This window comes from Chelmon rostratus, chromosome 15 (assembly GCF_017976325.1).
Source record: "Chelmon rostratus isolate fCheRos1 chromosome 15, fCheRos1.pri, whole genome shotgun sequence".
Lineage (NCBI taxonomy): Eukaryota > Metazoa > Chordata > Actinopteri > Chaetodontiformes > Chaetodontidae > Chelmon > Chelmon rostratus.
The window spans coordinates 8,883,497-8,894,647 of NC_055672.1; the positions used below are offsets into that span (position 1 = coordinate 8,883,497).

An 11,151-nucleotide genomic window follows, 5' to 3' on the forward strand; every position below is an offset into this window, starting at 1 on the left:
TGTTGCTCAAGCACACAGAGGAAGAGGAGTTGTCGACAGGCTGCAGCGCAGTTTATTATCTCTGAACTTTGACATGCCAAAGGAGCAGTCTGTTACAGAAGGTGACAGAGCAAAGAACAAAGAAAAATAGAGCACAGCGGTCGAACCGTTTCAATACAGAGCTATTTAGGGAAACTGCACTCTGGTAGTGATTTCTTCTGGCTGAAGTGCTGATGGCCGCGATGGTTGGCAGTGTGTGTGTCGCTGTGACTCTCCTCATGTGTGCTCCTGGAGTCCAAGCCATGGACCTGCTGAGGGCTACTGAAGCATCAGAGAGTGAGTATCAGTGTGTGTGAAAATATGAAAAAAGAAAACTAAATCACATCAGAAAGGCTTTGCTGTTTGAAAAGTGCAATTAGTAAATAATAATGATTTTATTGAGACATAGCTTTTCAGAAATGATTATCATCCGCCTGTGATGCTGCTTTTACATCTCTATGTGAATGTTTTTCTACCTGCCAGAATGGTTGTAGTCATTTTGTCACATGTCATTATTTTATGTTATTTTTTTCGTTTTTAGAGATATTTTAATACATATTTAATTGATAAGTCACAAGTAAGCATGAAAAAGGGGAATTAAACAAATGAGAACAATTAAAAACAAATAAGCAAGGATATAATACAACAATCCAGATTCCAAAAACTTGCGATGCTGCGTAAAACAGTGTCGTTTTTGACTTATACTTAAGGGAAAGCAGTACAAAGACAATATATTTAATTTTTCACCTCATCAGCGTCATTGATTTATATATATATATATATATATATATATATATATATATATCTGCTTATTCCGAATTTGATGCAGCAATGTGTTTAAACAAGTTGGGACAGGAGCAACAAAAAACTGCAAAAGTTGTGGAACACTCTAAAAACACCTGTTTGGATCATTCCACAGGTAAACAGGTTGATTGGTAACAGGTGATAGGATCATGATTGGGTATGAAAGGAGCATCCTGGAAAGGCTCAGTCGTTCACAAGCGAGGATGGAGTGAGGTTCACCACTTTGTTAACATGTGATTGTATAAAGGATCTTGCTACATGGGCTCGGGAACACTTCGTGCAACAGTTGTCAATAAACACAGTTTGTTTGCAGATGATTGCATTCTGTTTTTTTATTTAGGTTTTACACAGTTTCCCAACTGTTTTGAATGTGGGTTGAATATTTTCTGTATTTTACGCTCTGCTCACTTGCACATTAATATCATTTCTTCCTCCAGACACTCCCTCCATTCCAGAGGTGCGTTGCTGGTGTGCAAGCTATCCAAACGTGACTCTTTGCTCCTGGCCTGAACCGTCTCACGCCCCACCAACACACTATGTTGCTACCTACAGGTAAATCTGAGGAAGAGAACAACAGTCCTCCCCCCTTTCAGTAAAACACACTTCAGTAGTCTCGTGTCATTGAGGAGTTCATATATACATGTATGTAAATGTGTTTGTCAGTGAGAGGCAGAGACAGCCGGTCACCAATGAGTGCCATCTGATCCAACCTGGCTCTTCATCCTCATTTCTGACTTCTTCATCATCTTCCTCATCTGAACGGGTAACAGCTTTATTTACCTTTACAGCAGACACACTGCTCTGTACCTCCAGCTGAGGAGGGGTTTTCCAGAACTCACTCAATATGACTTTAGCCCAAAATTAAACCAAGCACAGGTCAGTCGTGACTGTGGTAAAAATTATGGTGGAAATTGTCAAATTAATCCGGATTTTATCCTGTAATACAATCCAAAAACTGGAAATTCCATCCATTTTCATACTGGTCACACTTGAGTTTTGGAAAACCCCTCTTCAATTTAGTCGCTGTAATAGACCACAGACCAGTTTCAGGTTTGTCTTGTGGGTCTGACGTAAACAGAAATAGGTTGGTAATAGAGGGGATTCTCCTCAGCATTCATCTCCTCCTGCACAAATCTAGATCTTATTGTATGTTTTTCTATTTACATTACATACATGAAATACATAAAAAGATGTAAAAAATCACACACATATGCAAAGCTGCAGATAATATATATTGCCCTGCATCACATATTATTATATGTTGTGTATCTTATTTGTAGGTCTGGCACTGCTACCTGCCCAACCTGAAACTTCTCACTGACTACATCATCAATGTCACAGCAGTTTATTCAGGTGGATGCAGCTCCCATCTATCGAGCTTCATGTTGGAGGATATCGGTGAGAACTGAAATCAGAAATAACCTAATAATGCAGAGAGAGTGATGACGATACCGCGGTGCTTACTGGTTCCTTTATTTGTCATTCTGTCTGCAGTGAAACCAGATCCTCCCGTAGACGTCCGGGTTTCCCCTCTTAATAGCAGAAGCTTGTTGGTGGAATGGTCTCCTCCCCCGACTTGGGCTAACCTGGACATCATCCCCCTAAAATACCAGATACTGTACCGGTGGGAAAACAGGGGCACCCCAAAGTCAGTCAGTGTAAGAATGCTATTCCTAATAACAAACCTTCAGTGTGACACATTACATACACAGATATCACAAGTGGAAGTTCAAAATTACCAAAACATTTAGGTAGAAACCTCAAAAATGTTTCAGAAAGTCCAGTCATCTGTGGAAATCCTTCTCTTTTCATCTAAACTAAGCTAGAATGTTTTTTAATTTATATTCAAATTATGTTAAGTATTTTATCTGTTTTTACTTTCAATTAAAATAGAGTTTGTCAAAATTTTGATGATGGAGTACCAATTTAGGGAGCCAGCATATGATTGAGGGCTGCACAGGAAAACCCTAACCGTAGCTAACATCATTAGCATTTAATGCATGTATTTCATGTTAGGTTCAGAATTCCAAATGTTTATTGGAAAGCAGTTTGTCTTCTCCTATAAGCCTACTATAAATAATACACTCTGCTCAAGTGTTAAAGTTTTAGTTTATCATTCTGGGAAATACACAATATTTTTATTTAATCTTTTAAAAGAGCCAGGCTAGCTGTCTCCTCCTGTTCCCAGTCTGCTAAAATAAGCTAAACTAAGATAAGCTAAGATGAGCTAAGATAAGATAAGATAGCCAACTCTTGGCAGTAGCTTCATGTTTAAAGGCTATTAATCTTCTCATCTAACTCTTGAAAAGAAAGCCAATAACTGTATTTCTCAGGCCGTATTAAATTTCTGATAGGGGCGACATACGATGTCTTGCCAACCCCACAGAACCTAAGTCTCTGGGTACAGGGTGATCAATCGTGCCCACTCTGCTCAGGTACAGCAAGTTTAAAGCACATTTTGTCAGGTTGTAGAATTAGCTTATCACAAGGCCGGTATACATGGCGGCATAATCAGGTGCTGAGAAGCTTAGCCGCAGGCATTGAAGAGAGAAGGAAGCAGGTGAATTCTGGAAGTTCTAGAAAGGAGAGGTTAGATGTGCAGTTTGTTCGAGAGGGGGAGAAAAATAGAGCTGCTAAGTCAGGGAGAAGGCAGGTAGGTGGCTGCCTGGTAGGGGCTGATGATTGGCAAATGCAGGTCGACTTGGGAGGAAAGCTAGTTGTGCCCCAGGAAATAGTTTATAGTAATCTGAGGCCAGACATTGTCTTATGGTCCATGAGTAAAAAGACTGTGTTTTTTATTGAGTTAACAGTCCCTTGGGAAAATTCAGTGGAGGCAGCTTATGAAAGGAAGAAGACTAAGTATGCAGATTTAAAGACAGAATCTGAGCAGAGGGGATGGAAGACCAGGGTCTGTCCGGTTGAAGTGGGGTGTAGAGGTTTTGTTGCAGGGTCAGCTGTTTCACTGTTGAGGGAGCTGGGAGTTCATGGGCAAAATTTAAGGAAGACAGTGAGGGAGATGTCAGATGAGGCTGCTAGGTCTAGTCAGTGGATATGGATCAGGAGAAATAATAGTAGTTGGGGGGTGAAATAGGGACAGTGGGGGGGGGGGGGACATGCATGCCTTACCCGGCAGGAGAAGAGGTTAAAGTCTGAACAAGACACCTCTCCTCTGCTCTGCTTTCCCCGCCCCATCTTCTCGCTCTGCCAATAGGAAGAGAACCAGGAAGAGTAAGTTTAGATAAGGTGGGGGTGTGGCCAGCTACAGTCTCTCTCTGGGACCATGCGGCCTGTTCAGGTGAGTTTGCGTTGTAAGGTACAGAGTTGGCTTGTTTTTTGATCTTTTTGGTTGTTTTCCTGTTTTGTTTGCTTCTTGAAGGAAATGTTAGGGTTTGTTTTCCTGCTCTGTTTGCTTTTTGAAGGAAATGGTAGGGTTTGTTGCTTCTTGAAGGAAATGTTAGAAGAGGCTGTTAAATCTAGTCTGTGGTTTAGGCCTCCACCTTCAGCACCCTCTAAATTTTCCACCCCCTACCTGAACAAGGGTCTGTATCCAATCCCTACTTTCATCTTTTGACTCTACCTCTTTATTTTCTACCCCCTACCCGAACCAGGGTTTGTATTCCCACCCTGCTTTTTTTTTTGTTGGTGCAGTTGGTGAGAGGCAGGTGTAGATGATGGTAGTGTGGCAATCGGCAGTTACATGTGGCATCTAGGCCTGTGGTAGCATTTTAGCAGCTAACAATAGCTAAAGCGGTGAGAGTATGATAGTATCTTAGCAGTTAGTATTGGTAGCTAGCAATTAACATTAACAGTATAGGTGAATCTAGCTTTATTGTCTTCTTCTGTTCCTCTTAGCAGGTAGCGGTTAGCACGTAACATTAGCTAAATGGTAGCATCGGAACTGTATTGTCTTCTTCTGTTCTTCTTAGCGGTTAGCATTAGCATTAGCAATAGTTAAATGGTAGCATCGGTACTGGCCACTACCTGGAGCATCTCTGAATGTCAAACAGTTCCTTTAAATCAGTTCATTCAAGCAGAGTCACTGTGTCTTATCTTGAAACTCTAGATGTTGACGGATGATTTATAAATGACATATCGCACATTTTCTCCTCCAGCTGGGTCCGTTTGAGAGCACCAGGATTGAGCTGAGGGGGCTGACGCCAGGGAGGCCTTACCTGTTCCAGGTGTGTGCGAAGGAGCTGCTGGGTCTGGGCGAGTGCAGTGACTGGAGCTCGCCTGTGAAAATAACCATCCCACGAGTGAAAGTGTAGAGGCTCCCTCTCACTTACTGTTTTATTCACCTCTCTACCTAAGCTAGCAGTGAAGTAAAGCTGAAGAACTGCAGACATCTTTATTGTTTTAGCTGCACAAGCAATGCAAGCAATAATTATTGATATTTAGTCTTATTTATAATAATAATAATAATAATAATAAATGAATATTACCTGTACAGTGTGCAATCACCATTTTATTGTCTTTTTGCTGTTGGTTTGTGTTGATCTTTGATTGAAACTGATAACACTCGTGACTTTGTGATAAGTGTTAATTAAAGATCAGTTTTTCCATCATCAATTATGACCATGTTTTTCGTCCTTGTATGGCAGCTCCACATTTGAGTGAAAAATTGCATAAAAACGAAGCATTTGTATCGAATCTGTCAGTCAGCTACATCCACCACGAGTGGGGTGACAAACTCTGAGTGTCTGACACCCAGAGTGTAGGACGGTGGTCTAGGCAGGTGCGAATGAATCTTCTCTGGGCTGTAGGTGCCGGGGCCGGGAACAGCAGAGGAATAATTAGGCCTCTTAGTCCGGCTCTGCATGGAGAAGGAGGGCTGGCGCTGGCGGTATATATCCGGGTTGATGCTGTTGTACTTTGCCGGTCCGGGGCTCATGGAGAGGTCTTCTGATGGTGCTCCGACTTTCCTCCGGCTGGAGAAGCTGTAGCTGGCACTGGAGGGTTTATTAGGGACATGGCCGCCCAGCAGGTTAGGAAGACTGTAGCTGGAGCGAGAAAACAATACCTGTATTAAAGTAGAGCTAGATGTTAATCTATAAAAACAGGTCACAAATATGTCATAGCTACATGATATCCCAAAAAAGATGGGGACTGTAGTTTTAGCAAACCGCACTCATGCAGGAGTAAATAGTGCATTTGTCGGGAACTACTACACAAATACACATGTGGTTTGCACGTGGGATTGACTCATGTCATGTGTTATGGACAACAAAAGAGTTCAATGGCACAGAGACAAAAGCCAGCGTCAGGCCACAGCAGCCATGTTTCCATGTACTGTAACTGTCAAGTGGATTTAAAGCGAAATGTTCCAAAAAAGCCCACAAAAAAGAAAAAAATAGGTGCGTTTCCATCAACTGGTTCGTCATGTATAACATAGTTTCATCAGAAGCTGGTGGCCAACTGCCAAGAAACCTCAAAGGAGAAGAAGAAGAAGCAAAACCAGCCGCCTTAATCATCTCTGAGAACAATGGAGAAAGGTCTTCAAGAGTTTTATTCACTTGGTTAAGTTATTTTTTCCTGTCTCACTACTTTCAGCCATGTTTTCATGCGTCACCTGTTTGGTGCCGGCACAGCATCCACACAGCGGTATCTGGTCCGGGCGCCGATGGTGTAGGATGGTGGTCTGTGGTGAGCACCGAGAGATGCAGTCTTCTCTGGGCTGTAGGCCCCCGGGCCTGGAGTCTGGTGCAGCTCGACTGAAAGCATGATAAGAAATTGGTTTGTTTGGAACGTTTTGTTTATCGCCTTATTGAACATCTGCCCTGCACAGAAAATGCCACTTAAGTAGAAGTATAATCAGGAAAATGTAGTTGAAGTATTGCATGTAAAAGTACTATGTTACACTATTATATTATTAGATTTAAATCACTCATGCATTAATGTAAAAGCAGGATTTTTGTATGGGACTGCAACTAATGATTATTTTCATTATGGATCAATTGCTGATTAATTTTTCTTGAACAATCTATTGTTTGGTTTGTAAAAATTCTGAAAATAGTGAGAATTCACATCTTCAAAATGCTTGTTTTACTTCCCCATACACCTGAGGAAGGTCAAGCAGACTGAAACGTCATAAATAAATAAATATACTGACACTAACCAGGACAGTTTCTTCATTCGCTCACCTTTATTTCCTGATCGCCTTCCTCTGCCTAAAATAGAGTAGGAGGGGGTTTCCATCCGGCCGAACCGGGTGAGCTTGGCGTCAATGTGGTACCTTGGTCCTGGGCTGGAGTCCACAGAGACCACTGCAGAAACCAACGAAGAAAAGGTCACCCGACGACACCTTTTAACCCCATTAAAATGAAATAAACCAATCCCAGACAGGTATTTAGCCTGTGAGTGAGTCTCAACTCACTGGCACTGCTCATGCGGCTGTGGAAGGAGTAAGCAGGGCTGCTGGGCTTGGTGAAGTCATGGTTGATGTATCCGACTGTAGGGGGCAGGGCGTAGCGACCGGGGCCCGGGCCTGACAACGAGAAGAGGAGGAGGAGGAGGGCGGTGATGAAAATGATGCAACAGATTCAGCGGTATAGCACGCCTGCTGCCCTCTGGCTCGGCCCGTACGAGCTCTCTGATCAGTTCCATATGGAGCTCTTCAACTTATTTTCTATGGTTATGCATTTTAGCGTTCCCCCTCTGCTTGTTTGGGAATGGATGCTAAACAAAGACGGAAACTCAAACAAGTGTGGAGCAATGGCTGTATAATTTCAGAAACAGTTCGGCTATAATATAGTCCATGTGGATGCATACACACACACACACACACACACACACACACACACAGGCATACGAATCTCTTAAACTGACCTCTTTCTCTAGCGGAGATTATCGGCCGTTTCTTCACCACCTCCTGCATGCTCCTGCCAGCTTCTTTTCTTCCTTCTTCTTCTTCTTCTTCTGTGCTTTTCCTCTTTGGGTCTTCTGTCACTTCACACACTTCCTTTTTTTGTGTGTGTGGCTCTCTCCAGGTGATCTGAATTATACATGACCGCGAGGTGAAGAAACCCTATCTTGACCGAGGCCCTGGGTACGCCCCAACCTGCTCTCCACCCCCTTTACCCTTAGGTCTCCTAAGGACAAAAGGTGCTCAAAGCAGGGCCAGGAAGTTAACTCTATTAAGCCTAAAAACAGGGCAACCAGCGATTCTCTATAGAGTCACATTGAAAGCTAAATGAGGAAGAAAATCAGGACTGAAGATGCTTTTGTGCAGCTAACCGTGCAGTGCAGATTCAGAGGGAAAGTATTTTCTTAAAGCACTGCAACAACATGTAATGTAGTTCATTTGTCATCCTATTCCGAGGCATTAGGTTACTGCTGCTGACCTGTGGTGTGCGTGCTGAACCTCTCAGCTACAGTATATATGCTGTAACTAATAGCATCTCAGCACACATGCTATTAAAAATGAAAGGACTTACACTGATCTACCGTTGCAAGTGGATATTTGACAAGCCCGACATTGCTGTAATGAAAACCACCTGGTGAGTATTAAAACTTTGCCGGGTTTTTGTTACTCTGCAAATATATTTGAGATCTGTGCAAAATGCTTTCTAACCTGCCAAAGAAAAGTGAGCAAATTTGGTGAGGTGATGTAACAGCGAGCCAAATAGCATCTTCCAGAATAAAAACAAATCACAAGCTTGAAAAAGCAACAGGTGCAATGTATTGAATTTTCCTAGTTCTAGTAAGCATTCGAGCTGCAGCCTATCCATTGTTTTTTGGGGGGGAAGTCCTGCAAAAAGGGCATTTCAGGAATGGAATCTACTGGAGATGAATGCATGGAGTTGTTTGGAGTCAGACTGGGGCAGGATGCTCCCAAGTTTGGAAATGGTAGAAAGTTGTAATAATAGCAGTGATGGGATGCTTAAGTAGAGTGCATCAATGATAACAACCAGGTTTTGACAAAGAAGAGGATTTAGAGGGTGAAAAAAGGATGATAATATGGATGCAGTCTCCTACCTTTGCACTTTGGAGCATACTATCATAATTCCACCCAGTATTTGGTGTCATCATTGCATTGGAAAAGCTCATTTACAGGACTGAGGTTGTGTGAGGACAGTGAGACATACAGCTGTCTGTCACCAGCATGGGAATGGTAGGATTGGACACTGTGATTCTATATGATGGCAGGGAGGGAGCATGTATAGGCTGAATAACAGCGGACCAAGAACTGAGCCTTGTGGAACCCCACAGAAAATGTCAATTTCTCCAGATGAGAAGTAACCGAGAGATACGTAGAAAGTCCTTCTTTTTAAACATGGTGAGAACCACTAAAGAACAGTTCCAAGTAAGTCAATACAGTTTTCAAGTCTGTTTAGTAGAACGTCTTGACCAGCCGGGCACCCGGCACTCAGGTCTTACTGTACGGTTTGATTTGAACAAGCGTGAATCTGAAATAGCTGCGACCACGTACGTGCATGCATCCACACGTTCATGCATTCCCACACACACAACCTCACAAACACTAGCCTTGTGGATGAAGTATAGGGGGCGGGGCAAACCGTGACCAATGAAAAAGGAACTCTGCTTAGTACAAAAAAGATCTAATTTTAAATTAAGTGCTCCCTTGTCTGTGTTGACATATGTGTGTGTGGACAGGGCAGTCCCTCTGCAATCACCTCCACCTGATCCTCGTGCCAATCAGCCACCACAGCTGCAGCCAATCACCAGCCAATCACCAACCACAGGATAAAAGCCTGGATCTCCTCACCAGTCTTCGGCAAATTGTTGATCCTGGCCACAGAGCTCTCTGAGTGCTTTCTTCTTGCTCCGGTTTGTTTGAGCTGCATGTTTCTGAGTTAATCAGTGTGTCTCTGTCTCTGATGTCCTTGTTTCTCAACCTGCAAAGTCTGTCCAGCTCCAGCCCACCCCCTGAAAACCTGCTGACTCACCTCACCTGCCCACTCCTCCTCTTACCTGGACCTGCACAGACCATCTCCCAGTGATCAATACACTCTTTTGTGATATTAATCCTTTTTATTATTCAAATTATCTGTATCTGCGTCCTGCACTTGGAGTCCAGCCATTTCCTCTGCCCTTAGCAGTTAACAAAAAACCCAGTGCTGGAGTTTCCTAATGGGCAGAACAGATTTGTACGACTGACACACTAACATCTGATATACAGTTAAAAGACAATGAATAGAAAATATAGAAGATGAAAGTATTTATAAATACGCGATGAAAAGCTGCATCGAAATATATTCCACAGTCGGCTACTCTGACTGCTAGTTTAGCACCCAGGCGGCATCTGAAAAGTGTCAACTATGGCAGAAAAGCCAAAAGGAGAATGAACTGGCAAATACAGAGATGTTTGCTTTGCAGTGTGAGAAACTCAGGTAGGAATTTGCTCTCTTGCGCTCCCAGTAACTAATTCTGTCCCTGAACACAGAGGTAACTAAAGCTTTTAGAGCAGAGTCATGACCAAGTTAAACCCCACGCTGGTTAAATATTAAGCACCGGTGATTCTGAGAGGTCAACAGGATCCGTAATAAGACTCTGCTGGTGGGCGCTGACAGGAAACACCACTGTCTTCAGTTGTCTGTGATGAACAGTGAGACAATGCAGCCTACAGAGTGAGATCAAAGACGCAGCTCGTGGTGGGAAATGATTTGTCAAAGATGTCAGCTTTTTAATGCCCTCCACAAACTTACGTTCATTCCTGTGTGTCTGTTTTTACTCACTCACAGATTTAGGCCAAGAAAGAAGCAAGAACTAAATAGATTTAGGTGCAGATAGCGCCGCCAAGTGGTTAGCACTTTCATGTTTTTGCTCCTAAATGTTAAACTATGAAGCTTTTCTTGGTAAAACATCACACCCATTTCCATCTTCACAAACTTTCTGCCACTGAGACCAGGTTGCCACTCTAAAAAAATACCCTTTCCCATTTTTTTATGGCTTCTAAAACACTGGAAGCTTGGCCTTATCGACATAAATCTAACCCTAACCCTGCCACCAGGTTTAAATGACGTGTGCAAGATAAAAATTTGATGAGTGTGACTCACTTGATATTTTGCAAACCACATCCCTTAAGTTATTATAAGTTGCTGGAGTTTGGACTAATTCAAGTGAGCACGTTTACATATCACTGCATCCTCTGAAGCAGATCTGGATCCAGCCGCAGATTAAAAACTTCTGCCTGAACATTTTCAGATATTCTATATTGACGAATTTAGTAGTGTCTTGACCCCAGTGAAGAAATCAATAAAATAGCATATTTAGAGGATTGTGCAGCCTTGGTGGAGCTATGAACCCCTGAAGTCTTCTGTCCACTTGATGCTGGCTGGCAAGGTGTGATGAAAACGCCACAGAGGCAAC

The 11,151-nt window shown here is 42.8% G+C and overlaps 2 protein-coding genes across 2 annotated transcripts; one reads left to right on the forward strand and one right to left on the reverse strand.

Moving 5' to 3' along the window:
- Positions 1-22: 22 nt before the first annotated feature.
- ebi3 (Epstein-Barr virus induced 3) lies at positions 23-5,383 on the forward strand. Its single transcript, XM_041953819.1, has 6 exons — positions 23-315; positions 1,260-1,374; positions 1,486-1,585; positions 2,103-2,220; positions 2,317-2,480; positions 4,935-5,383. Exons 1-6 carry the CDS (start codon positions 213-215, stop codon positions 5,088-5,090), a joined length of 756 nt encoding a protein of 251 aa, XP_041809753.1. The 5' UTR covers positions 23-212; the 3' UTR covers positions 5,091-5,383.
- A 93-nt stretch (positions 5,384-5,476) lies between these two features.
- On the reverse strand, positions 5,477-7,696 carry odf3l2a (outer dense fiber of sperm tails 3-like 2a). The gene is made up of 5 exons (XM_041954577.1): positions 7,648-7,696; positions 7,196-7,306; positions 6,963-7,085; positions 6,392-6,533; positions 5,477-5,822 (listed from the first exon to the last, which is right to left on the reverse strand). Exons 1-5 carry the CDS (start codon positions 7,694-7,696, stop codon positions 5,477-5,479), a joined length of 771 nt encoding a protein of 256 aa, XP_041810511.1.
- Between the last annotated feature and the right edge of the window lie 3,455 nt (positions 7,697-11,151).

Coding starts and splice junctions, on each gene's coding strand:
- ebi3 (XM_041953819.1), top strand. CDS start 213: ATGGCCGCGATGGTTGGCAGTGTGTGTGTCGCTGTGACTCTCCTCATG. Junction 316..1,259: donor GGCTACTGAAGCATCAGAGA/GTGAGTATCAGT, acceptor TTCTTCCTCCAG/ACACTCCCTCCATTCCAGAG. Junction 1,586..2,102: donor CATCTTCCTCATCTGAACGG/GTAACAGCTTTA, acceptor TCTTATTTGTAG/GTCTGGCACTGCTACCTGCC.
- odf3l2a (XM_041954577.1), bottom strand. CDS start 7,696: ATGCAGGAGGTGGTGAAGAAACGGCCGATAATCTCCGCTAGAGAAAGA. Junction 6,534..6,962: donor AAGGCGATCAGGAAATAAAG/GTGAGCGAATGA, acceptor TCATGCTTTCAG/TCGAGCTGCACCAGACTCCA. Junction 5,823..6,391: donor GCTGTGCCGGCACCAAACAG/GTGACGCATGAA, acceptor TTCTCGCTCCAG/CTACAGTCTTCCTAACCTGC.